The sequence below is a fragment of the Manis pentadactyla genome, chromosome 4, assembly GCF_030020395.1.
Source record: "Manis pentadactyla isolate mManPen7 chromosome 4, mManPen7.hap1, whole genome shotgun sequence".
Lineage (NCBI taxonomy): Eukaryota > Metazoa > Chordata > Mammalia > Pholidota > Manidae > Manis > Manis pentadactyla.
The window spans coordinates 34,708,136-34,734,993 of NC_080022.1; the positions used below are offsets into that span (position 1 = coordinate 34,708,136).

Genomic DNA, 26,858 nt, shown 5'->3' on the forward strand with positions numbered 1-26,858 from the left:
TGGTCTGCTCCCCCACAACCCCTACCAATCGCTTAGCCAGTCCTTCCCAGTCCACTGGAACGTAATGGAAGAGAAGGAGGAGGAGTGACAATTTGTTTGGTGTCTCTAAGATTAATTTGTCTCCGTTATTTAATAGAGATGCACAGCACCAAGGTCCTGGTGTGCAAACAGGCTTGCAGAACGTTGGCTGTGCAGCATGCCTCATACATTGCTCCTGGGAAGGGAGGAATGCACCAGAGGGGGGAGAGGGCAGGAGAAAGCACGTGTGCACCAGAGAGAAGAGGGAAAGTGAGGAGAGAGAATTAAAAAAATTATTGCTTTTTAATATTCAAAAACAGTTTGCAAAATTTAATCAAAGCAGAGGAAAAGCTAACATTTTTACCACTTTGACATTTTTATTAGCGCTTTCATAAATTTTTAAAACATGAATGGAATTAGTTTACAACACAAAAAACTGCCCTGAAAACATCTGGAAGAGACAAATAGGAAATAATAAAAAAAATAAATAAAAGCAAAATCCTCCAAGTAAAATTAGCATGTAGAAAGGCCTCCACTGCAGTGAAAGAAGGGGGGCTTTGCCCACTCAATAGCCCCAGTAGTCAGCTCCACTGGCATCCCTACCCCAGATCCCCCATTCTGGGGAGGACCTTTCTAGTATCACTAGAATCAAGGCAAACTGGTTCTCTCCGGGGACAGCCTAGAAAAGCAACACAGAAGTTGTTGACACCTGACTACACTCAGGAACTAGACAAGGGGGATGATAGAAGGAGAAACGGCCAATATCCTGGATATGCCAGGGCAGCCAGGTATCCTCCTCCCCAGACACACCATGACTATCGGGCTTGTTTTTAAAGCATCTATTTTTAACACATTAGAGCAACACTGAAGACCAAATTAAGTCAGTCAGACTTCATGACAGAAAAATTCAAAGGTTCTGGTTGCCTGGTCTGCCTGGTCTGAACCCCAAAGATGGGCACGCTGGCAGGAGCCCTCCAAGACAGGGAAGGCTGCAAGGCTGCAGCAGAGAGGGGATGGAGAGGAGGCCCAGGCTGCTGCTTAGACTAAGGGATACTGTTCCTCCCAACTTGAAGAGAGGTGGGCACTCATCCCTCAATTCCCTGGGCCCCTCGTTCCCTATAAAGCACTAACAAAGCAGGCCAGGTATAGGAGAGCTGTGCTCTCAATATACATACATACCATACATACATGTACACACTAAATACATATTGGTCCCCCTGAAAAAATCAGCTATCCAAGATTTCCAAGAGGTAACTCTGAGGTGGGGCTCATGTGAGCCCTTAATTTCTGATACATCTTCCTTCTCCCACTAAGTAGAAAAAAACACTTCAACAGGAGCTCCAAAGCCTGGTGAGTTTGGCTGCCCCGGTGTCTAAAGAAACAAATACAGCCAGCTCCTCACTAACAATGTTAGCTGGGCCCACAATGAAATTTCACCTGTGACACAACTGTACTTTTCATTTAAACTTTCATTTGGAAAGAAGTAGTATTTGGAGACCTGCAGTTTGTCCTGCTAATAAAGACAAGTGTTGGGACCTTTAAGGATAACATTCATCTCTGGCTTTTATTAAATTCAATTTTCTTAAGCCCATGACACATTATGAAATTAGGAGTTGACATTCCTCTAGAAACTAAAATATCTATCAAACATAAACAGAAAAAAAAGCCCTCTATTACCAAGAATTTATGGCTTAAAGTTGATCTCTTTCCACTTTTTTACAAGCACATGGTTTGTTTTAGATATCTGAAATGTTATTACAGATCTAGAATTTCATTAGTATTTATTATAAAATAGTAAGCACTTCAGCTCCTGCTCTGACCAGCAGCAAGTCAGGATCCCCAGCAGATTCTCTGAAAACTTGGCCTCTGGGTTTCCCTATTGCAGCTCAGTCTTCAAACTTTACTGCTGCTGGCTTCCACCACTAGGGAAATGGAGCCAATTTAAGTGGTCACAGTCAGTATCAACCTCCCAGAGAGGAGGAACAAGCCAGCCTCAGCTCCGTACAAAAAGAGAGGTAGATCCCTGAAATGACTTGGGGGCCAGGTACACAGCAGATTGGACCTATCATAAACATACCCCTCCACTGTTGCTAGCCCCTCAAGACAAAAATAAGGGACTTTCAAGGCCAATCTGAGAACATGATTTTGCAGAGACCCTTCCTCAATACCATCAGAACTGTAGTAACAATGACTTCACACACTGGTGTATTCAGTTGAGCCACTGGTGCTGCAAAAGAGGAACTTCTGAGAGAAAACCCTCTGGGAAGTCAGAGCAGAAAAGACCTCATTTGGTTACTTCCTACCTTCCCATTTTGCCCAGCCAAGCCCAGAACCTGAAAATACTGTCCCCAAAAGCCCATCTTCTCCCAGATGGGAGAGGAGCCCCAATCTGTACCAGGTTGGCACGAGTCTGCAGCCAGTGCTGTGGGGCATGCCAAACACTTCAACAGTGTTTAGCTGATAATGATCAGAGAGGTAACCTCAAAGTTAATAGGCCAATCACATTAATTCCAGCCCAAGAGCTTAAGATGTGCCTAAGTGCCAGTTTCTAGGGGCAGTCACTCAGCTAATGAAACTTATTTATGCCCCTCCTCCTTTCCCTCCCTCGATTTCATCATCCCCCTGGGAAAAGTGTTTTTAGGAGAGCTGAGTTTCTGCTTGTGTAAAGGTAGCACCAGGAAGGAAAGTAAGATACAGTTTGTATTTTACCAGCCCTCTTTTCCTCCCCTAATAATAGTTTCATAATTCCTTACATTTGTAAATCATTTGCATTCTATTAAACTACCTGGGCATCTGCTATGTGCAAGACACTGTACAGGTGCTGAAGTGGGATTTAGAGATAAGTTGTAGGTTCTGCTTTGGAGAAGTGCACAGACTAGTGAGTAGAAAAGATACTGAAAAAATACCGAAGGCTGCCCTATGATAACTATCTTAGTGGAGGGACCTACAGAGTGTTAGGCTTTTCAATTTACAGTGTGCTTTCAAATACATTTTCTTATCTTTCCCTTATTATTCCTGGAAGATAGGTCATATCATCACTATAACCATCGTGTCATAAACCAATACTATTAAGCACCTAGTATTTACAGGGCCCAGATGTAGACATAGAAACAAATACAATGGGATGTGGCTCCTCCTTCAGAGGCACTCAGAGTCTGGGCAAGGGGCAGAGAGGAGATAGCCCCAACACCCTGGGAGACATATGGAAAATGTATCATTTAATTGGAGACACGTAGAAAACGTATCATTTAATTCCTTCCATTTATTGTTTACAATGTGGCAGACACTCTGCAACATGCTTAACAGGAATGATTTCATTGAATCCTCCTAACAACTCAAGAGACAGGCATCATTATCCCTACTTTACAGATAAACTAAGGCCCCAAAAGAAGTTATCACTTACTCAAGGTTAGTAAGGGACAAAACTGGAACTCCAAATGGGGAAAGTCAGACTTAAAGAGAGCAGGACTACCAGCTTTCAAAATCTGAAGGGTCAGGAAAGATTTGATTCTTTTAGTCTGAAAGACTATCTTTTGGGATCTCAGTCAACTATCACCTAGGAAGAGAGGCTGCTCTCAAGTTACAAGAGCAGTGAATGTGTACTGTCCATGCAGAAAGTCCTGGAGTATTGCTAATGAAAAGCCTCCAACGATGGCCGCAGTGACACAGATGGCACTCCCATGAGCCCTCAGTTTGCATCTCCAGCACCCAGCTCCACTCTATCATGGAGACCTCCCTCTCAACTTCTGAGTAACATAGGAAGGGGCTAATAAATGGCATACCAGAAGCCAAGCACATGGCTCTAACAGAAAACTCTTTCACAGAGCTCTCCATGGAACCTAAGAGATAAAGTGATCTTGCTAAGTGACAAAGATGGTAGGTGGTGGAGCCAGGATTCAAACCCAAACATGTAACACTCCAAAGCACCATCTACCTCACACCTCTAAGTGGTTTCTCATTCTCCCCCAGCTGCTGCAAGCCAAGAACATCCCAGTTTTCTGTTTGTCCAGACTAAGGAACACAGGATTTTCAGTGCTAAAATGTCTTGGTACAGGACTTTCAATGCCAAAATTGAGACAGTTGGTCACCCTACACTGTGCACAAGCTACAGCTAGGTTGTCCAAGGTAGAGCATCATAAACCCAAAAGGCTGGTCTGCTGATGGTGGATGGGAATTGGCCACAACTTGACAACTAAGGACAAAAGGCTCAGAACTTGAATTTCTCAGAGTATCTGATTCCAAACCTATTGTATCTGTTGTATCCCCCAATTAAATGCCAGCTGCCAATCGTTTTTGTTTGTTTGTTTGTTTTAAAGGGAAGGAATGGCAGAGATCAAAAGTAAGTATTCTTTTACCTTTTTAAGTGAACAGGGATTTTAGCTGGAGCACATTTTAAATATAGCTGCTTTCTAATTGCTCAACTAGGAACCCAAGATCCTCTTCCTAAACTGAGGACAAAACTACAACATCATTCGTTTCAAATGAAATTTCACATCCACAATCAGTAGACTACAAAAATAAATGTGTAGATTGCTTTCAGGGTATTCAAACCCCCTTCAACTGAAGTGCCTGCAGTGATAAGATTATATTTGAAGACAGAACAACAACAAAAAGATTTCAAGCAGGAAGGCCTTAGATTAGACTGTTAGAATTTCTTGACAGTGGGACAGAGGGTTTAATAGTGTAGTGCTCTTACAGATCTTTTTTCCAAAGCACAGATTCTTTTGCCTGAGCTAATGGTTGTATGGTCCTGCCTGATGTAAGTGGAGCAGATTATTTTTCATGGTTTCCTCTTCTCAACCTAGGAACTAGCATTCCTTCTATTTAGACCCAGTAATGGCTAATCTATCCCTTCCCTCCAGCCTCTAAAGAAAATTTCCAGAAGTGTGCAACCCTGCACCAAAAAGTTTGATAAAATCCAAAAGCAGTATCATACAAGGTGGGAAAGGCAATAGTTGGCAGAAACACGGGTTTTATCCAAATATTTGGGTTTTGGATAAAAGTCCCATGCAAAGGTTGGTCCTTTCTCCAAGGGACTAAGGAGTCTCCTTGGCCACAGGAAAGAGGGGAAGTTGAGAGAGAGAAGTAAGGGCTGCACTGGGCAAGAACAGGGCATGGTTTGCTTAACAGTTTTTCCCTTGGGGAAAAAAAAAGACATTTTATGCACAAGGAGCTTATTTCTTAAACAAACACTCGTGGTTTTGATTTACACCACAGCCTGCTCCTAAATAATTTATGGCGGGTTAAATTTATTGCCGAGCCCTGGCTGGCTGCAAATTCGAATTGCCAAATAATTAGATTTTAGGGCAAAGCTTATAAATTACCCGTCGATTTGTCCGGACTTGTTTGTCAGTTGCTTTGTGCTTCGGGTCATCTTTGGCATTTGGCTGTTTGGGTTTTAATTGCTGATTTACACTTTGACAGATGAGAGCTGATGCTCGAAGTTTCAGGACAAGGAAGGGTAAAAAAATTGGAGCTCTAAAAGGCTGATTTTTCACCTACATGTCCCTTTTCACCCATCCTCATAGACCCCAAAGCAATTAAAATGTAGAAAAGACTGAAAATAGACACTGCTGTTCTTTGTACTGGGGAGGAGAGTGCAGAGTGAATTACGATTTACTTTCATTGAAATCTGAATTTTTTTTAAAAAACATAATGCCAATAAATGAAGGAGATCTAAAGTCTTAGAAACTGCATCCTCACCCAGGGGTGTGCCATGGCTGCATCTCCACCTACCTTTACTTGACTCTAGATCAACCTCAGTTCAAGCATTTTTATGTATCAATTGTGAATAACTTCAGATATCAGTGGCCCTTCAGGGTAGCAACCAATCAAATGATTTCTTTATAGCTACCTGTAGACAAATATTTGTCATGAAATTAATTTTAAAAAATCTCAGGTCGTGTGCCAAGAGGCCCCACAGAGTTAGCACTAGGGGAAGGCATGGAAGTGGAAGGATGCCAAGTCCAACTTACCATTCCAGCAGAGGAAAAACGTCCCTCTGGGTAGTGCCCCAGCTCTATCCACTATGTTGACAGAAGGCCTGAAGGCTCTCTCTATGCTCCTTGGAGAAGCAGGGCCAGCCTCCCAGCCACCTGTTGTACCCCAACAGCTTACTGTGAGGCCATGGGTCAAAATAACACTAGTGCTATTTCTACTGATAGAGCTAACTCATATAGCTATTACACACTGGGCCCCGTTCTAAGCACTTACATCTTATCTTTCCAATAGTTATATAAGATTGGTGCTATTGTTAATCCCATTTTGCCACTAAGGCAACTGAGGCAGAAAGAGTACAAATAACTTGCCAAAGGCAAGTCATACTGTTATTTGGTGGTGGAGACTAGGCTCAAACTCAAAGAGTCCAGCTCTGGAGTCCATGCTCTGAACCACTAGGCTACACTGCTTCTCATCAGAACTGCCCCTACCTCAGCTCCACTCACTTTGGAAGTCCAGAACCCATATTCTGGGACTTGGGCACATGCAGTCAAAGCCTGTTGAGCTAATCCCCCAGTAAGGTGTGGAAAAGTTCATGTAACATGCGCAGGAACACAAGATGAATCAAGAGGATTGGTTAGACAAAGACTATTTTCCCAGGCAATGCAAAAACACTGCACCAAAGATCTTCGAGCTGGGGGTCAAGAGGTGGGACTGAGAAACAGGTGGTCAAGACAGGACCAGGCCCATTCAGGCAGACAGAAGGTTCTGGTCAGGGAGCTTAGATAGGAGCCCTGAGAAGCTTGCTGGACTTCAGGAGGCCCTACTCAGTAATCCTCACCCATAACCCCAGGGGCAGTTGGTCTCTTGACAGAAGACTGTCCCATTGGGGGTTTCATAGATTCCTTGTTCTCTGTCCACACCCACCAGCCAGAAGCCTGAACAGGCTAACAGTTGTGCTGGCATGTAGATCCTAAAAATCACTGACCAGTGAGGAAGTAATACAGACTGACATCCTGCCCACAATGCACTGAACTCTTTTACTACACAGTGGCTCACTAGATCCCACATCTCTGTAAGGCAGCAGGAATTACTGCCCTACTTTAGGGATGAGACAGCTATGTCAGTCAGTGGTTCTCAAAGCATGCTCCCTTACAGGCAGCATCTCATGATCTGGGAATTTATTAGAAATGCAAATTCCTGGCTTCCACTCCAACTTTCTGAATCCCAAACCCTAAGGGCAGGTATTTCTGATGCTTGCTAAAGTTTCAGAAGCCTTAATCTAGAGCAGTGTTTCTCACTTCAGATTACCTAATGATACTGTCAAATTATAGATTCTGTTTAGCACTGGAGTAGGGCTGATATTCTGCATTTTAACAAGCTCCCAGGTGATGAGGATGCTGCTGGTTCTCAGACTACACTTTGAATAGCAAAGGTATAGTCTGGAACATCTGGGTGGCTACCTCCTTATCACAGAGATACTGACCAAGTGAGAATCAGAGCCTAAGGTCTCAGCTCCTCTCAGAACAAACCCTTATTTGGCCTACTTTCAAGCACCTGGGGCAAGCCCTTTAGATCTGCCAACAACTCCTAGCTCTTGCCATCAGATATTTCATTCTCCTTGCTGCCAAAATCCAGGGGAGAAAAACTGGCATGTCACATCCCAGAATTTCATAGAGCATGCTGGCACATCTCTGTTTAGGTGCCAGCAAGAGATCTTCATGTTATGGCAATGCTTGTTCCCTTTAAGAATCTCATTCAAGACCAGGGCACCAGCTACCCACAGAACACTCATTACAGTATTCTCTACAGGAAAACCTTCTTTCTGTCTAAATGAGCCAAAAGGTTCATTTATGTACCAATCGTAAATAACTTCAGATATTAATGCCCTTCAAGGATACCTCTCCTATGAAGACCTCTTGTTATAGACACAAGCCAAGAACTTAACTGGTCAATCTTACTGCCTCTAGTCCTGAGAAAGGCCTACTCCTGGCCACAGATCTGGAACAGGATCACAGCAATTCCTGCAATATCCTGAGGCACCAAGCTAGAGACTCCTTCTCAGCCTCACCAACCACCACACTTCATACTGTCACAACCAACTCCCTTTGAGGTCTGGCCCTGCCTTGTTTCTCTAGTCATGTTACTTTCTAGTGAAAGCAGACCTATCCAAATGACATGTTGTACCTCATTCATCAGTCCTTACTTCCTCTATCCCCAGCTAACTACCAATCCCTTTCAGTTGATCTGCTGGCCTTTCATTCAACTGTTACTAGTGCTCAGAAAAAAAACCAACAACCCAACAATGCAGACAGTCCCCGGACTCCATTTCCTGATACCGAAATCTCAAGCCATGGCTCTCAGTTTTTATCACATTTTTGGAGAGCAAGATTCCAAACTTGCCAGTTGTCCTATCTACATAACCCTCACTCCTACCTCCCATAGACCAATGGCCAAACAGTTGATTAAACAGATCCTGGAAGAGTAATTACTAACATCACCACTAAGGAACTCACCTGTATCAGTTGTCCCTGGTAAGGATCTTTAGCTCAGAGCACCCCATTTACAACAACCATAGGCTCCACACTCCACTTCTCATCAGATCTCTTAGCACAACTGACTCCCAGGAGCCCACTAGTATCCAAAGGATCTATGAGCTACTTAAGAGCATGGCTTTCAAGCTCATCTCTTTCCCAGCACATCTAAGGGCTACAACACATAACTTCTCTCCATTCCCACCATCACCACCTTAGTCCAACCCACTAACATCTTTCAAATTATGCCTCCTCACTAGTTTCCTACATCTATTTTTAACCTCTTGGGACACCTTCCCTCTGTTCTCATGAACTTTGACTTGCAACACCTATTTCTGTTTCTTCTCTTCTACTCAACAATACAGTCACACTTCCTAACCTGGCTCAGCAACTTTGCCCCCAACCTCAGTGTGGACTCTGCATGCTCTTCTCCTTTCAGCAACACCGGCATCTCCAAATGTGAGCCCCTGCCAGCATTTAGCCTTCAGACCAGCCCTCAGCTGAAAGGCCTCCACAGAACTAGACACTGCCCAGAGCACTGTAATGGAAGTGGAACACTCATGTTAACACATCTGTTTTCCTGCCTGCAGACCAAAACCCGCCACTGGCCACTACATACAGGCACAGGGCCCAAACAGGAGCCTATTCCAAGGTACCTCTACATCAGATTAAAAGCTTTGCTGAATATTGTCTCTCCCTCCAGAGTCCACTTGCCTCCTTTCTGATACTCCCAGCACCTAATAGGGCTTTGCTGTGGCAATACTCAATACACACAAACCCTGCTCTGCCTGCCCCAGCCTGCTCACCCTTCTGCTGCAGACCTGCCAGCCGCAGGGGCTCCTGTCAATCTGGGAACACTCTTGTTTTAGACTATGACTCAATTTTCACAGCTAGAGCTCAAAACTTATCACATAAATGTATGACTTCAGGGTCTTGTTAAGTATTGTGAACACCCAGGATAACAGAATAAAAAATAATCATCCAATGGCATCTTAATCAAAATGATGCAGGATCTGTTTTCCCAACAAGACACAGAGATGGAAAAAGCATCTCCTAATATCAGTTTCTTCATGTCAAACAACTGAGATCAGTCTACAAAGTAAAAAATGTGATCAATACTGGGGAGAGGGAAACCAGGCAGGACAGGGACAGGGGGAAGTGAAGCCTATGGACTTACTCTAAGCACTCCTTTGGCACACACATACCACTTGCCGCTCTTCCCAACCTACTGGCTTTCCTTCCACGGTGCGTACCTGTTGCTGATGCTCAGAGGGATGGCTCAACCCCCACCCTCTGCCCTCTTGTCACCTCTGCTCTTGCAGATCTTGTCTTGTTACCCAGGCCCTCCTGCCTCTTCATTACTCCTTCCTTCCAAGCATCTCTCTCTGTTAGTTAGCAAGTGTTTGAAGCGTCTAAACCTCCCTGGTCTAGGATGTCTGGCAGATACAGATCCAAGTTGCCAGTACTTTTGTGGGGGTGGCTGTGGGTGGGGGGTGGGGGGTTCCACATCACCCTCTAGCCCTTGCCTCTCCCTAGAGACCTAGCAGCCCAATCCAGGTCTACCTACCATGGAAACTGGGGTATCAGATTAGCCCTTCCTGACAATGTCTCAGGGTCTCAGCTCACATTTTTCTATGTTGACTCTCACCTTTCTGCCCAAACTTTATTGGCTAAAATTCTCTTAAACCTCTTCTGACTTCATACTCCCACTTACAACACCCCAATAAGACCTTTTAACTTGAATGTGAGAAATACAAACAAACTGATACCGATAATCCTACTAACCAAATGGTGAAATATTTGCCAGGTTAAAGTCTTCATCCTCCCTCTTCCTCATTTTCAATATTCCCACAAACAACCATGCAATCCAGAGCAATTTTTTCAGATTTAGGCCAGTTCATCCTGGCTTATTCTGTGAGCACCTTCTTTCATTCTGCTACAATAGCTCTGAAAGGCATTGGCTAACTTGGCCCTCCCTGGTCTCTGAAATTCTTCTTAACATGAAACCTAAGGGACCCTCCCTGTACCAAGCACAGGGTTGATCATTCACCCTCTTTTGTGCCCCCACTGTACCAAGTACTCACCTATGTGATGTGCTTAACAGTGGTTACACACATGTCTACCCTCCTCAACTAAGAGCTCCTGGAGGGCATGGACCGTTTCTTACTTGGCTTTGTATCCGCAGCATCTACACAGAACTTGAAGCTGCTGTCCAAAGAATAAAGAGAGGCCTTTTCATTGTCTCTAAGTTGGTGACAAAGAGGTCCTCTCCACTCCTTTGCTGACTTGATTGGTTCTGTCATGTCCCATAAAACCTTTAAAAGGCAGCTCCATGCCACTGTTAGCTTACAGTTCTTGATTTCCTAGAGTCCATTCGTTGGAACTCTTCCCCACCAGCCTTAGCCCAGCGTCTGACAAAATCTGCATTTCAACAGCTTCTCAGTCCTGGGGGGTCACCAGGATAATAAGAGGCTGGGGAGGATGTTTCCTTATTTGCACTGAATTATGTGGTGATTTTGTTACCAGTGACCCAGTGCTTCCCAAGGAAGCTCTGGTCCCACCCCTTGACAACTCCACAGCCTAACTACATACCATGGCAGCTTAAAGGCATAAGCAATGGGGCAGGTAGTGTAGCAGTCTGAATAGAGCAACAGACCCACTTCAATCTGTGCCTCTGCTGTGCCTAACACACAAGGCAGCACCACCATGCACCAGGGCTCCGCTCCCTGTGATGTGCATTTTACTTCCACATTGCCATGTCTGCCCCACATAAATGGCCCTTTGGCTTTCACATGAAGGTACAGCAGGAACAAGACCCAGACACAGCCAATGCTTGTTTCCTCCCATTCAGGGAGTAGCTGTGGGGAGCTACAGTGTGAGTTGGTGGGGCAGGCCACAGGCACCCCTATGAGGGACCACCAGGAAACAGCAAGCAGCCTGTGGAAAAGGGGGGCTTTTGGAGGGAAGCACCACATATACGGAGGCAGCAACAAAAGGACAAAAGGGCCTACTGGGCTGTCCCATTCTCACACAGTCACTGGTCACCAATAGAGGAATTCATTTATGGTGACCCTGGAAGAAGAGATGTGTTAAAGCTGAGATATAACTAAAAAGAAAGGCAATAATTGGTTTGATGCGCACGGGAAAAATTATTCCAGGAGTTGGGAGCCTATGCAAGAACACTTACGGCTCACATAGTCATCATAACTCAGCCCCCTCAAGCATTTTGTGCTCTGCTTATGGTGTTAACTTTAATGTCTTAACATATAATACCATCCGCACTAACACAAAATACTACACATGCCAGATGAGGCTGAGTTATAGTTGCTGTGGGAAGCATAACTTTGAATTTCCTGATTTTGGTGCATTTAATCTCAACCATAATGTTACATTAACGTCGGTTTTGCATTTCATTTCCCAGTTTAGAACAGCATCAGTGCCTTTGCCTGTCTGTATGGAAAAAAGTGCCTGCTGCCTGGGGCCACAACAACTGGGCTCTCCTGCTAAAAAGCCTGAAGGAGATGGGACCAGGGCAAGTGAATGGGAAAGGAAGGCTGGGTTCTTTTTCTAGGGAGCTGCCTTTCCATCCACTTGGAGTAAGCAGGAACCAAGAGCAGAGAAGGAAAGAAGCTGAATACAGAGGAAGAAAAATGTGTGTATACTGCGTAGGGGGAAGGGGGTAGAGGGATCCTGCCTTTCAGCCTTGAACAGAAGAGAAGGGAATACAGTTTGATTTGTAGAGATCTTAACCAATTTCCTGTAAAGTTTTCTAAAACATCTTTCTCACAAAACACCAATAATGATGTACTAGCACTAAGTCACACTGATATCCTACAAATGCCTCTCTGCTGTATTATTTGTTCTCCTGTAACCATCAAGCCCCCACCCCCACCTCACCCTCCCAAAATAACCCAGCATCTGGACAATTTTCTATAAAAGATTAACTCCTTTACTCATAGTTCTAACTCAAAATGCAGATGGAATCTCTTCAAGGTTTCCTAAAAAAAGGGGAAAAAAAGCGCCTGTGGACAAAGACCAAACACTAGAAAACCTCAACCCCAAAGGTCATTTTTCTCCAAAGTTATAGGCACTTGAATACAGATGAGAAGGAAAACAGTCAGCAGGCCTGCTGCAGAGGTCCTGAGGAAAAGGCCATACCCAGGAGCCTGACGCGTGGCCAGTGGGAACTCAGGGAGGGAGGGCAGGTGGCAACCAGGAAGCAAAGCTGGGCTGTCTCCTCTCTGGCCAGCTGGCCAGCTGGGGGTACTTCTTCCTTCCCACACGCTGTGGCCTATACCTCATTTTCCTCACTTACATGTACTTTGGTCTTTTCTGAACACTGAGGTGGTAAGAGAACTTGCCCCTAGGTTAAAGATGGATAATTAAAAATACCAAAGCTTTCAGGCTGCCCCCTGGGCCTTACGGTCATAGCCAACACCATTCCATGTACATCCACTCCAAAATGAACAGCATGAATTCAAGCTAGCAAGGACAAAGGATCTAGGAGTCTCCAGAACCAGATAAAAATCTACTTCCATATAAATAATCTGAAGAAAGAAAGGAATGGTATTCCTCAAATTTAAAGGCTCTGCAGCATTTTAAACCACCTGAATTTTTAAGTGAAAAAAAACATGGAAAAACAGTCTCATATTCAACCAATACCAATGATTTTAATCTGAATCAAAACATGTAAAACAAAATGAGTGCAGAAACCAGCAAGTTGAAAGCCTGTTAGGCAAACTGACCACTCCAGTTTTACCTAGTTGAACAAAGTACAAAAATAAACAGCAAAAATTATGACGAATGGAAAATACCAGTTGCTTCACCATGTTTATAACCAATAGTATTACTTACCCAAGTACAACAAGGCTTACACCTGTTAGTTTTTCATGATGGCATTCCTTGAGGATAGTCCCAGTAAGCTGACTCAGGGACTTCTGAAAACCAGAGGCAGATGAAAAAATGAACCCCCACCAAGCCTCCAGATAGGCCCTGGCCCAAAACTTGCTTCTGCCTCCCACACTCCAGAGGGGCATGACACACTCTCATAAGGATCAGAAGTGTACAATACAGAGGGCTCCTGGGAGCCAGGCAAGAGGGGAGCTGAGATGGTTAGGAGGCACAGCCCCATATCCATCCTCAGGAGGCATACAGATCTTGCCATAAAGTATCTCTGTCGAGTAGACAGCCACGAAGCCATTCTGAGAGAGCACTAGAGAGGGCCAATTTAACTGGCACACCATCTCCCAGTCCTTTCCTGCTTCTTCTAGAAGTTCATTCTCATCCCAAATCTCAATCTTTCCTGCTTCCACTTAGATTTCTTTCTTTCTTTGTCCTTATTAAAATGAAGAGCAAGTTACTATTATCCTCCTTGGATTAATTACTTCCCATATAAAGAATTTATTTAGTCTGGACAAGAAATCAGTCACTAATATGATACTCAGTTTCTTTTCTTTCTTCCAAAGTCCTATTTTTGTGCCTCCAGTGATTTTTGTTCCTGCTATCCGGAGCTTTTCCAGTTTCCCCACTGCCCTGTTGACCAGAAGACCTAAACTGCACAGAGGCTCTAATGAGAACCTGACTTAACGATGACCTCAGTGGAAGAACACTATCCTATGTGGCACTGACAGCTTCTCCAATCCATCTTTCAAACTTTCTCTGAATCTTGTCAGGATCCTGCTTCCTGCAAATTTTAGGGAAGATTTTTTTTTTAAGAGAAAGAAAAGCCATTAACAAGTCTCTAGTCACTCCTAAACTGTCCATTCCTTTCCTGAGAGTAAGTAGTCCAATGGGTAGTCCAACAGAGCTGCCTGGCCCTGAACTCACCTTCCTACCTGTTGATCACAGCATTGTAGAGGCTTAATGAAGTAGAGATGCATTACATTTATCACTTGCCCTAGATCCACTCAAATCCATCACTGTGTCACAGCAAGAAGTTAGATTGATCTGACAGGATTTGCTCTTCTTCACAAACCCATGTAAGTTATTACTCTGTATCTTGTGCTCTTCTAGCTGTTTGCTGATTGATTATCTGACGATCAGGTCAAGTATCTTCTCTGGAATCACAGTAAACTAACGGGTCTATAATTTCCAAGATCATTCGTATTCCCCTTTTAAAGATAAGCAAGACAGCAAATACTTCTTCCTGAGTTCTCTAAAGCAACAGCTAATGCTTTGCTAATAATGAACCAGGGCAGCCAATTCCTTAAGTGCCCTTGGAATCACATCATCAGGGTTCATTGATTCTGGAGATAATCTTTACTCAGGCCCAAATACTGTTACACAGCATGAAGCCCTACCTTAGCCTAGGTCTGGAAGGCCTTGGTGCCTAAATCTGGCAAGGAAGTTGGAGATACAAGTGATTTAAATCTGTACTGCATTATAATTTCAGTACTGCAATAAATAAATACAAAGAATAATGCCCTTGAAAGAGGATAAAAGGTGATACTGACAGATCAAATTAAGACATGAATCAGGTGTCACCTTCAGCAACATTGGCAGGACCCTCTGTAGGATAAGAGAACAGAGCTACCTAATTATCTGAGCTTATAACCTGACTGAAAAGTTGAGAAACAAACATACATAGGCCATGTGCAAGGAAACAGAAAGCAGGGAATGCCTTAAGGGAGGTGCCAATTGATCATGAAGGTTCAGAAGGATGATGAATCATATGTGACAAGGGTGTGTTGGATTTTAGACTCAGATCCCACTAGAGTTTATTCAGTGACTAAACTCTACATCAGTAAGGGAAATAAAGTGGTATATTAAGATATAGATCCCTGATTCCCAACCTGAGAGAATCTATGGAACCAAAATTGCCCAGGCACTCCCACCACAGAATCTCTGATAGTTTTGGGATGCAGAGAAAACATTCCAGCACAGAAAGGAGCAAGAGGCTGAGAAAACAAGTGTGGCTCAGAGGGGCCCCTCAGCTATACTCCCTCTTGTCCAGACTTCCTTCCCTTACAACACTCTCCTCATCCTGTTCCTATCTTCCCAAGCCTCAGGAGCCCTGATTCCAAAGGCAAATCACTACTTTCAGGGAGAATGGGAGAGAGGAGAGGAGAAAGCAGATAGTAAAGGCTTGTGTTATCTGCTTTATGGAAAACAATCTATTATTCTAAAGTTAGAACCCCTTCCTGTAAAAAAAAAAAAACAGAGAGAAATTAACCCAGTTTATCTTTGAACAGACCCCCACTTCTTCCTGTCTCCCAAGTGCCTGATGCTACCATCCTCTTTTTCTCCTTTTCCTTACCACTGAAAGCTGCTCCTAGACCAGTATGTCTACACATCCCAAAATTACACACCTGATAACACAGCCCCATGATTACAGTCCCAGAGCCAATACACCCAAGGACCCCCACTGCAACGGACTGCCACATCAGCCCAGAGCAAACACCAAGCACTCCAATATTGCCTACAATATTGCCTAGCACGGATGCCTCTCTGTTGCTAAGCCAAGCTTCCTAGTAGCAGAACCTTAAAAGGTAAAATGGTCTCTGAACACAATTGGTAACTAAGAAAAAAAAAAAGCAAAGAAATTTTCCTTTCTGACAAACCAACACTGGTACTTTATTTAGTGAACAACAAATCATCCCAAAGCTTAGTGGAGTAAAACATCAATAATCATTTATTATCTCTTACAGTTTCTGTGAGCCAGGAATTCAGGAGTGGCTCAGCTGACCAGTTGGCTCAGGGTCTCTCCTAAAGTTGAAGTCAGATGTCCACTGGGGTTACACTTATCTGAAAGCTTGACTGGTGCTGGCAGATTCACTTCCAAGATAGCACCAAGAAACATGACTGGCAAGTTGGTCCTGGCTTTTGCTAGGAACTTCAGTTCCTCCACAGAGCTGCTTGAGTGTCCTCACAGCATGGCAGCTGGATTCCTCCACAGCAAGTGATGCAAAAGAACAAGGCAGACTGCAGTGCTTTTTATGACAGCCTCAGGTCACACAATGTCTTTTCTACTATACTCTATTGGTTATACAGAGCTAGCTCTAACTTAGGGTGGGAGAGGAACTATCAAGGGTATGAATATTAGGAGGCAAAGATCCCTAGGGGTCATCTTGGCAGCTGGCTATCACAGTATTCCTTAAAAGAACATGCAGCAGTATCAGGAGAAGGAAGGAGCAGAGGGAAAGTGGGAAGAAGGATGGGATGGAAGGAAATATTTTGACTCCCAAAGGCTGAGACCACAGAGAAACAATGTGCCCAGTTTTCTCCAGAGATTTCTCAGGTGTACCTTACGCTAGCATGCCTGAACCAAGTCCTGCTTCCTAGGCAGGAACTTCACATGGGTAGCTAAAAGGAAGACGTGAGAAAGTTCCTCTGGGTCTCAGGAAACAAGACTATCTTCCCTCCCTCCTTGCCCACCCCACCTTTTCTGACACAATGATGCAACAGTTACCTGAGGATGAATCTGTGGCTTGTCGCACGTGGCCTCAAAGTCCAGCACTAAAAAGTAGTGATACCTCTGGGGAGGGAAGGGCACCATTGCCGCCATGGATGCGCCAAAGCCGTGGGCCGCCAGCTTTCTGGTGGATATGGAGCAGAACTCCGGAACACCACAGGGAGAAAATAAGTGGGAGCCCAGCACTTTTCTTGCTCTTGAAAGTAAATATGAAGAAAATCGAGCTGCTCCAGTCTGTAAAGGTGCTAGCATTGAACATCCAGAAGCATCTAAAACTTAGGGGAGGAAAGTTAAAAAAAAAAGAACAGAGAGCCTGGGTTACTCCCCTCCCACTGTGGCCCTGTTCCATCTGGTCTTCAGGAATATTCACGCAACATGAACCACTCCCCACTGCTGTTTCTGGGCCCCTTTTCTAAATGACAGTATGCACTGCTGAAGTTCAAGACCCTAATACTGGCCCTGGCAGCACTGTAACAGCTCTGAGTCTCCCAGATTATACTCAAAGCAACACACTGCAATGGCCTTAATCTTTGAATGGAGATCTAAAGTTCAAAAGAAAGGAAAGAGAAAAATTCCGTGGTCACTGCTCAGGTGGCAACAGTTAACGTTAAAGCTAAGGTTCCTGAAGTTACATGCGGTGACCCAGATGTACAATCAGTCCTGGGGGCTAAGGAGGCTCAGACAAACAGCAGAAAATGCCCATGATTCTCTCCTCAGCTCCATTACCAGCCTTTTGGCCCTGGCTTTCCTGCCTTTATCTTGACATCTCCACATAGCCTCCTCCCTTCTCCCAAGGTGAAAGCAAACAGAGCCAGTCACAGGGGAGCTTGCCCAAGATATTCTGGTGGTTCCCCAGCCCCCACGCAAGTAAGTGGCACCCCTGGGGAATGAATAAGGCCTGGAGAGCACAGCTGGCAACGCCTCAGACCTTCGCCTTTGCTGCCTTGAGACTCACTCTCTACTAGAGGCCCTGAATGATTGCAGGACTTTTTTAAATTGGGAAGAAAAAGAGAAAACCCAGATGTGGCAGTAATGGAAGCATTGCTAAAAGTCTAGTAAAGTTTTCAGAGTGAACATGTGCAAAAAAAATCCAAATCACTTTTCAAGTTTTCCCTTTAAATTTGCAGCATGTCTGCTCCTTAAAAGTTTAGCTAAATATAAAAATCAAAGCCTAAGTTTTACTCACAAATAACTCAAGCTTCCTTACAAAAAAAGGAACAAAGCAGAAATTTTGCATTTTCCCCTTTTTATACCCAATGCTCAAATTCCCTCAACTTTAATCCTCAAAGTCAAACAAGAAATCTCATTGCTCAATACAGGAACAGCCATAGTTGATGCCTTCTGAAGCCTCATTCTAACAGAGCCAAAAGCTTGTCTCTGAAAGGCTGCAAATGGGCACTTACTCCATCATGCAGGGCAGGGGGACTGGCAGCCTGTGAAGTCCAGAGCATACTCACCAGCAATAACGTCACTGCTACATAAGTGGACATGGGTAATGCCAGGTATCACTTCTTGTTCCAATATCCCCTGACTCACTGAATAAGCTCCCATAACCCGCCTGCATACTTATTAGGATATATGTTAGTGTGGGTCCTCACTTTCCTATCCCTATGGTGAGATTCCATGGCGATTCAGTGGAGCTAAGACTGAAAAGTGTTTTAAGTTCTTCATGGATCCTGCATAAGCACAGTTCTTATTTTCCCATGTTTTTATAGCCTTCCCAAAAATGCAGCCAAAATTCCTCTGCCTGGGGTAGACAAAGGCTGTCTTGAGTTTCACTATGGAATCCCTTGGAAAGGCTAATGGTTAAATTCCCTTTGAAAGCCAGAATCCAAAATAACTCTTTGCATCACCCACTCCTGAACAGAACTGGAAGCCTGGCTGAGATGGGAATCACCAGTCTGGTCAGATTACACATTGTAGTTTGGATCCAAACACCCTCGGTACCTTAGAACTCTTCCTTAACCCCCTGAAGTCAAGCTGGGCATAAGGACTTTTCAAAGTCTTTATGTTCTCCAATATGTATATATAGTGTGTACAATATATGTAGTCAACCAGACCCCATCTAACAGGTACTACAGGCCAGTTAAGTGTCATGATTAAGGAAAGGCTTCCAGGTTTGAATCCTGGTTTTGACACTTATTTGCCATGGACCCTTGAGAAAGCTATGTTCTTCAATTCCTCACCTATAAAATGACAATAATAAACAGCTCCTACTCCTTCAGTGAGAATGAAATGAGAGGACACAAATAAAGCACTAAGAGCAGCATCTGGCACATAAGGGCTAATCAATAAATATTAGCTTACTGTTAACTACTACACCACCCCATTGGGCTATGCCCACCTGGCCAAGTCTGGATCCCCTTACTTTGGGCCTATAAATTTAATTAATGCATAATGCAAATTCAGAAAGTGACATCCATGTCTGCTGCATCCCTAGATGTTCTGAACCTCCCATACAGCATACTATATATGTTGTATCCCATCCCGTGGACAACACACTGATGGCCAGAGGTTCTCTTGCCTGCAGGCCTTGCTTTCTCACCTGATTTCACCTGTATCAAAAAGTCTCTGGTAGGAAGGTTTGAGAACAGACATTAGAAGACCAGGCCTCCACATGCAAGCAGTCACTGGCTTCCTTACTTCCCTTACTTCTAAAAAACAAGTATAACTCAAGTCAAGAAACAGAGAGCAGTTCTTCCTCTTCCCTTCCTGAAAAATTCAATCTAATGACTTTAGAGCCATTTAGTTGTGGCAGGGGAAGATAGCTGTCTATACCAGTTTGAAGTAGGGGAGCAGAAGGGTCTGGGGGAAATTATCAAAGCCCAAGCAGGATGAGAGCATCCACACATGAGCAGAAAGGTATGATATAACATGCCAGAGTCCATGTGGGGTTGGGGGGCATCACAGGGGTGGGGGTGAGAGGGCACTCTGATGTGGGTAGTCACGGGCAGGGTAAAAGAGGTACTGAAGATGAGGAAAGGGCAGTGACAATAATGAGAGAAGAATTACTTACAGAGGGATTAATCTAAGGCTATATTTTAAGAGTAATGGGAATGAGGTTTCCCACTATTAGAGGATGGAATTAAAATATGGAAAGAAAAAGTCCATCGCGTCAGACTGGAATTGGAGGCTACAGTGTGAAGTCATGGTTTCTGATATGTATGTATGTATCTATAAATAATATACATAGATGTAAATGTGATTATACAAATACAAATATATACACACATGCATATGTATTTTCTAGCTCTGTCTACTAAAGGGCCAGGGAGCAGCAACATTCCGATAGCAATAAGCACACCCAGCACCCAGTTGCCTTCTAAACAACATTCTTCAATGAAAGAACCAGAGCTTTCTGGAGAAATGGTTGATTCCAGGGCTATGACAGGGAAAGTACAAGTCAAGTCTGGAACACTTTGCTGTGCCAGAAAACAAGGAAACGCTCACAGAATGATGGGAACATATCAAAAGGATGCAGAAGCCAGCTTGAAGAAGCTCCCACTAGAAATAAATAATAATATTAATAGATCATGCACTGAATAAAAAAGGAAACCCTGAGTCCATACAGATAGTAACTAATGAATTAAAGTTTCATTAAGAGATATTCACATAGTTCCCAAGTATCTCTTAATCACAGAATGCTTATTAATTATAAGAGGGAATAAGTTTACAATGGAGAAGCCTATAAGACATCTTCTTAATCAAGTGATCAAAATGAACATCATCAATAATGGGATAAATCAAAATCATGCACAATATGTAGGCTGCAATGAAAGAACAAAGCATCATTTGTGATATTCCTGCCAAAGATGCATAACCTAAACCTAATCATGAGAACACATCAAACCCTAATTGAGGGACAGTCTGTGCAATAACCAGCCTGTAATCTTCAAAAGTATCACGGTCAAAAAGGTCAAGTAATGTTTATTGAGGAAGTCTATGGGAGATTAAAGAGACTTGACAACTAAAGGAACTCACATTCTGAACTGGATCATTTTGCTACAAAGAACATTACTGGGACAGTTGGCAAACTTAAATAGGGTTTGAGGATTAGATGAAGGCAATGTATCAGTGTTAAGTTCCCAGTTGTGATGGCTGTACTGTGGCTAAGCAGGAAAATGTCCTTGCATGTAGGAAATACATGCAAAAATTTCAGGGTGATGAGGCATTAGGTCAGCAACTTAGCTCTCAAATGATTCTGGAAAAAAGTTACTTTATACTGTACTTCCAACTTTTAGGTAAATTCGGCCTATTTCAAACTTTTAAAAGATTACATTTTATGCAATGTGACTTAAAAAAAAAAAAGAAACAGAACAAGCAGTATGTGATGGAGTTATCTCCCCATCTTGCCCACAGAAGGGAGGCTGCATGCTTTTCTCTGGCAGCTAAGTTGGCAAAAGCCAGGCCTCAAAGCATTAAGAGTCACCATGGTAAGAGCCCCCCCTCAGTGCCCCCTCACTGGGCATTCCTACCACGAGTTGATCCTTCTTAGAAAACACCCCGCACTCCCTGCAGTGGCATCCCCCCGGTTCTTGCACCCTATGGCATCTTACCCTCTTTCTCTTTTCCATTGATGTCTTTATACTTTAGCCACAAATTTGCAGAATGTTAAGTCTAAAACACATTTTCAACTGGAATTTTGAGTAGGTGTGGGACAGAACTCAAAAGGAACAGTTTATGATTCTATGTATTTCTGCACTCTTTCACCAAAGAGCAAGATTTATACACATGTACTCTCAGATACCCTTTTTCTTCTCCTAGCAAACTAAAGGTAGTAGTGGCCTATGGCAAGGAGGAAAATGAATGAGTCTCTCCTCAAAATGAAGAGGTGGGAACAGGGGAGAGGCAGACAGGACTGCCACAGGGCCAGCCTGATTTGGAGAAACAGGCCTGCGCCACAGCCTCTGGAGGATGGTCTCTGTGCAGAGTATTTACACGACAGACACCAAGGCTCCTCTGCAGCCATTACTGTTGGTCAGGTAAATAACACATGTGCCAAAACACACATTTAATGAGGGAAATAATATGCCTTTATAAAAAGCCTCAATCTATATTTACCTGAGAGACCAGAGAAGCACCAAATCACCAGATTAGTGGAACCACAGAGGAGCCATTCTGGTGTCTTGGGTAAATAGACATTTTATAGCCTTCCATTACTGAAGTAGGAAAGGGAGGGCAAAGGGAAGGGCTCATCCTTTAATATTCACATACACAGGATAGGGGAACCTCGGGGACAGGAAAGAAGCCCATCTTGAAACATGAGGTCTACTCACACCCCATCTCCCCAACCACATATACTTGGAACTTCTGGGGAGAGTATAGATTTGTATTTTCCCTGGACTCAACCCATCCCATTGAAAGCCAGACTAGGAGGCAGGAGCAGATTCCAGGACAACACCAAGGCACCAGAGTTAGGTTACAAGTCCAGCTGACCAGAAGAACCTTGGGACAGGTGCAGCTTCCCCAGCTCCCAGATCCAGAGCAAGTCCCTGTACCAATCTGACCTACAAATATCACTAGTGCTTAGGCACCTGGGTCACAGAGGCATCAACAGAGCACTATAAGTAGCACCTGTCTGGACCTGGCCTGTCAGAGGCTCTGTGTTAGGCAGCTAAAAATAGCCTGGGAAACATATAAATAAATGGCATGCCTTCAAAGTCATAATCTTCAACCTAATGAATGCATCCTTACCGCCAGAGTACTTTCTGTGAAAAATCACAGACCATAAAATAGAAATACCACTTAACCCAGGAATTCCACTCCTAGGAATTTACCCTAAGAATGCAGGAGCCCAGTCTCAAAAAGACATATGCACCCCTATCTTTATTGCAGCACTATTTACAATAGCCATGAAATGGAAGCAACCTAAGTGTCCATCAGTAGATGAATGGATAAAGAAGATGTGGTACATATACACAATGGAATATTATTCAGCCATAAGAAGAAAACAAATCCTACCCTTTGCAACAACATGGATGGAGCTAGAGGGTATTATGCTCAGTGAAATAAGCCAGACGGAGAAAGACAAGTATCAAATGATTTCACTCATCTGTGGAGCATAAGACTAAAGCAAAAACTGAAGGAACAAAATAGCAGCAGACTCAAAGAACCCAAGAATGGACTAACAGTTACCAAAGGGAAAGGGACTGGGGGGAGGGGAGGAAGGGAGGGAGAAGAGGAATAAGGGGCATTACGATTAGCACATAATGTAGGGAGGGGCATGGGGAAGGCAGTATAGCACAGAGAAGACAAGTAGTGATTCTATAGCATATTACTACACTGATGGACAGTGACTGTAATGGGGTATGTGGTAGGAACTTGATAATGGGGGGAATCTAGTAACCACAATGTTGCTCATGTAATTGTATATTAATGATACCAAAAGAAAAAAAAGAAAATCAGACCATCAAAGGTGAAAGAAACCTAGGAGGAGACACAGAACAGCCAGCAGGGGAAAATAAGCCCCAGGAAGAGAAAAGGACTGCCCAAGGTTCACACAGAAAGTAGTAAGAATAGAGCTCAGAGCTCCGAACTCCCAGACCTCAGGCCACTGCCTCACTTCAAGCGGCAGGCCTCCCCACTCATCCCCCAAGCTCTCTGCAGTCTCCCAGTGGAGGTCAAGGGCCTGAAGGCTTGGTCTAGCCTGCTGAAAGCTACAGGTTGAGATAGAACAAAGCTTGACATGCTCTGGAACCTCCACGTGACTTCCTGATGGCCCCAAAGTGGAATGGAAGCAGGAGGTCCTCACCTCAATAGAACACTTTCCTCCTCTCTACAACCTGTCATTCCCTTGGCCTGTGCTCAGCTGTTTCTGCTCCAAGGCAGGGCAAGGGAGCCTCTCCCAACACCAGAAACAGCTGCTAACCCCAAATTATCAGCAGAGCTAAAGTCACTAAAGATTTTCAGGAAAATTCTGATTACAATATCACAGACCACAGGAGGCCCCCTCTTCTCTTCAATTAGCCTGTCTCAGCAGCTCAAGGAAGCACATAAAAAGAAGTGACTATGGTCTGCCCACCAGCTTGCTCAAACTCCTTTGATGAACAAAAGCTGGGAAACACCTCTTTCCAAAGTCCTGCAAGTCAGTTGTGACTCCACCACACACTAGAAGGGGCAAAGACTTGTTTCCTCACACACCATAAATAGAGTACAAATGAAGGAGGGTACAGTGTGGTACTCTCATCCTTTTAAGCACCTCCCACCCTTGTAGACAGCATCTGACCCCAAGAATAGATACCAAAAACCTCCTATACATGTTTCCAGGGGGACTGGTGTAGAAACAGGAGTCATAGAGTCTAGTTAAAACACTGGTATTCAACAAGCCTAGGTTCAGATCCTGACTCTATCACATGTTCTTTGTAATAACTATAGTAATAATACCTACTTCTTTGGGGTTGAATCCAGCCATATAATGTATATAAAAGGCTTTGCACAGTAAGTGCCTAATAAAACGGAGCTATTGTTATCTTACTACGCTGATAGACAGTGACTGCAATGGGGTGTCAGGGGGTGGGGGACTTAATATGAGTGAATGTTGTAATCACAAAGTTGCTCATGTGAAACCGTCACAAGATTGTATATCAATACCTTAATTTAAAAAAAGGGAGCTATTGCTAATGCATGAAAAAGAAGAAAGGGAAACACCATTTTCTGAAAATATACTATCACCCAGGCACTGTTTAAGCAACTTACATATTCCATCTCATTTAATCCTCCCAACTAACAAGCAAAATGGGTAACAGTATTCCCATTTTATGCACGACAGAACTAAGGAGGCACTCAGCTCTTAGGGCCGTGTTCTCTCCCACGTTTGAGGGCTGACATTTCCCCAAAAGACTGACTCCTCCATCAGCCATAGGGCTAACACATATCAATTTCAGTTTTTCTTTTCAGGTAAGGTGTAACTCTCAAAGTAACTTAACCATAAGCAGTAATTAAATCTGTCCAAATCACCCAACTTTGTTTTCATAATAAATTTTTTATATTTAACAAGAAAAACAAATTTCAGCCCTGTGTACAAAAAGCAGAAACAAGAAGGAATGCCCTGCAGTTCAAGAACTCAAAGCCACTTCTCAAACACAATTCCAGGGGAGCAAATCTTCCCATCTCAGAGCACAGAAACTGGCAGGAGGCAGGGTGAGAACCAGCTCTTGCTCAGGTCCCCAGATACAATATTTCCTTTTACAAATTTGTGCCTTGGCAAATGCTACTCCCTCTGTTTGGACCATACTTACATTATCACCAGGCCAAATTTAGCTCCTTCTTCAAAATTCAGCTCAAATCTTCCTTTTTCAGTAGTTTTCTCTGACACTTTTGCCATCAGACAGTTTACTGCTTACGTGTGATCCACAGTTTATTCCTATTTCATAACTTATCTCACTGTTTTGTAAGACTTCATTATCTGTTTCTCCTCTACTGGTAATTTTCACGGAGTTAGATGAGAAGGATGGAAGGTAGCAGATGTAGGTATGTGTGTGTGTGTGCATATGTGTGTGTGCACACATAAAAAATAATTATCTGATGTGATCATTTCTTTTGACTTGTTTTTTGTCAGACCCTTTAATGTACTTTAAAGTTTTAAACAGCATTAAAAAAAAGCATTAGTTTTTTCCACCTAAACAGTGCATGAGTTTTAGAAGTCTGAGAAACACTGAGCTAGAGATAGATCCTTAAGGGCAAGGACAACTTTTTATTCATTCTTGAATTCCCAGCATCCAGCACAGGACCCGGCACAAAGTAAATGTGAGTCAGTATTTGCTGAATGAATTAATATGCTCAAAGTCATGATGTCAACGTGCTCTGGAATCAGAACATTTTCACATAGAGCAGAGCCTAAGCACCAAGTAAAGCTTCTTTTCTTTTCTTTCTCCTTCTTCCTAGCCCACCCCATTCTGCCCTCCCCAGTTAAAAAAAGAGAGAGAGAAAACCCACATTGCTGTGGTGCCAGAATACTATTAAAAGGATTAATTTAGGGACCGGTGTTTGGACTGTCACATCCAATCACTACCCACAGATCTACAGCTTCCCAAATCAAGCTCATGCAAAGAGGAATCAATTGCAAGGACACAGAGGGTCTGAACAGGCATACTAATGGCCTCCTGAGGTGCCAGCGGCCAGCTCTGACACTCCCATAAATTATCTGCCTTTTGATTTTACCTGTAGCTGTGGGGCACAAGGCACAATTTTGAACATATCAAAGCAATCTCTTGTAACCCAAGGCTCTCCCAAGAATGTCCCCAAAGGAGGATGGGCTAAAAACAATGATCTAAAGGGAACCTGCTTCCCAACAGGCCTAATCCTAGCAATCATCAATTAAAACCCAACAGGACCAAGTGGATGAAGTGGGACCCAAATCAAGCCTAGCAGATCTGAACAAGGCATGCAGCGATGCAATTCTGCAGTGACTGCACAGCTCTCACTCAAAGGAAGAGAAATCACAGCAATAAACTAACAGTTTCATCTGGAGGCAAATCTGCACCAGCTCTGTCAGTAGCTTGTGGCATGACCTAGGCCAACACACTTAACCTTCCTGGGCCTCAGTTTCTTCACACACATAGCAGGGACAATACTGACCACCTGACCCAGTTTCTAGAGTGCTGGTGAAAGGTAATAAATATTCGAGAGACACTTTACAAAGATGTAGGGCCACAAGGATGGCAATACTAATATATGACCCCAACAGACCAGGAGAAATGACTGGTCACACTCTGGTGAATTTCTTCCACATAGATGCTCACTCAATTTGTTTCACTGATGGTGCTGGGGCTAAGATCCACTCTGAAGAAAGTTCTCAGATTCTGAATGGGACTCCTGCTGTCTTAAAATTTTCCATTATGAAGAGCAGTGCCTTGCTTTAATTATAACTTCCTCCTATCTGCTGGCTGCCACCACCAGGGGCCATGTTTCTATCATACGACCATGACAACTATGAGGACCCAAGGCAAGCATACTAAGCC

At 43.7% G+C, this 26,858-nt stretch overlaps 1 protein-coding gene across 11 annotated transcripts in view; it reads right to left on the reverse strand.

Annotated features, from left to right (window-relative positions):
* ERI3 (ERI1 exoribonuclease family member 3) overlaps window positions 1–26,858 on the reverse strand; it is a 128,523-nt gene that overhangs the window by 97,034 nt on the left and 4,631 nt on the right. For 5 of the 11 annotated variants that reach the window (XM_036892826.2, XM_036892819.2, XM_036892818.2 and 2 more), the window contains 2 exons: window positions 16,897–17,174; window positions 26–214 (listed from right to left, as the gene is read on the reverse strand). The exons of 2 other annotated variants lie outside the window; for them this stretch is intronic. In XM_036892826.2, coding sequence (XP_036748721.1) covers window positions 26–214; window positions 16,897–17,151 — 444 coding nt within the window. In that variant the 5' untranslated portion in view covers window positions 17,152–17,174. The remainder of the gene's footprint in view (window positions 1–25; window positions 215–16,896; window positions 17,175–26,858) is intronic. 4 more of the 11 variants (XM_036892821.2, XM_036892823.2, XM_036892822.2 and 1 more) reach the window with 1 other exon arrangement.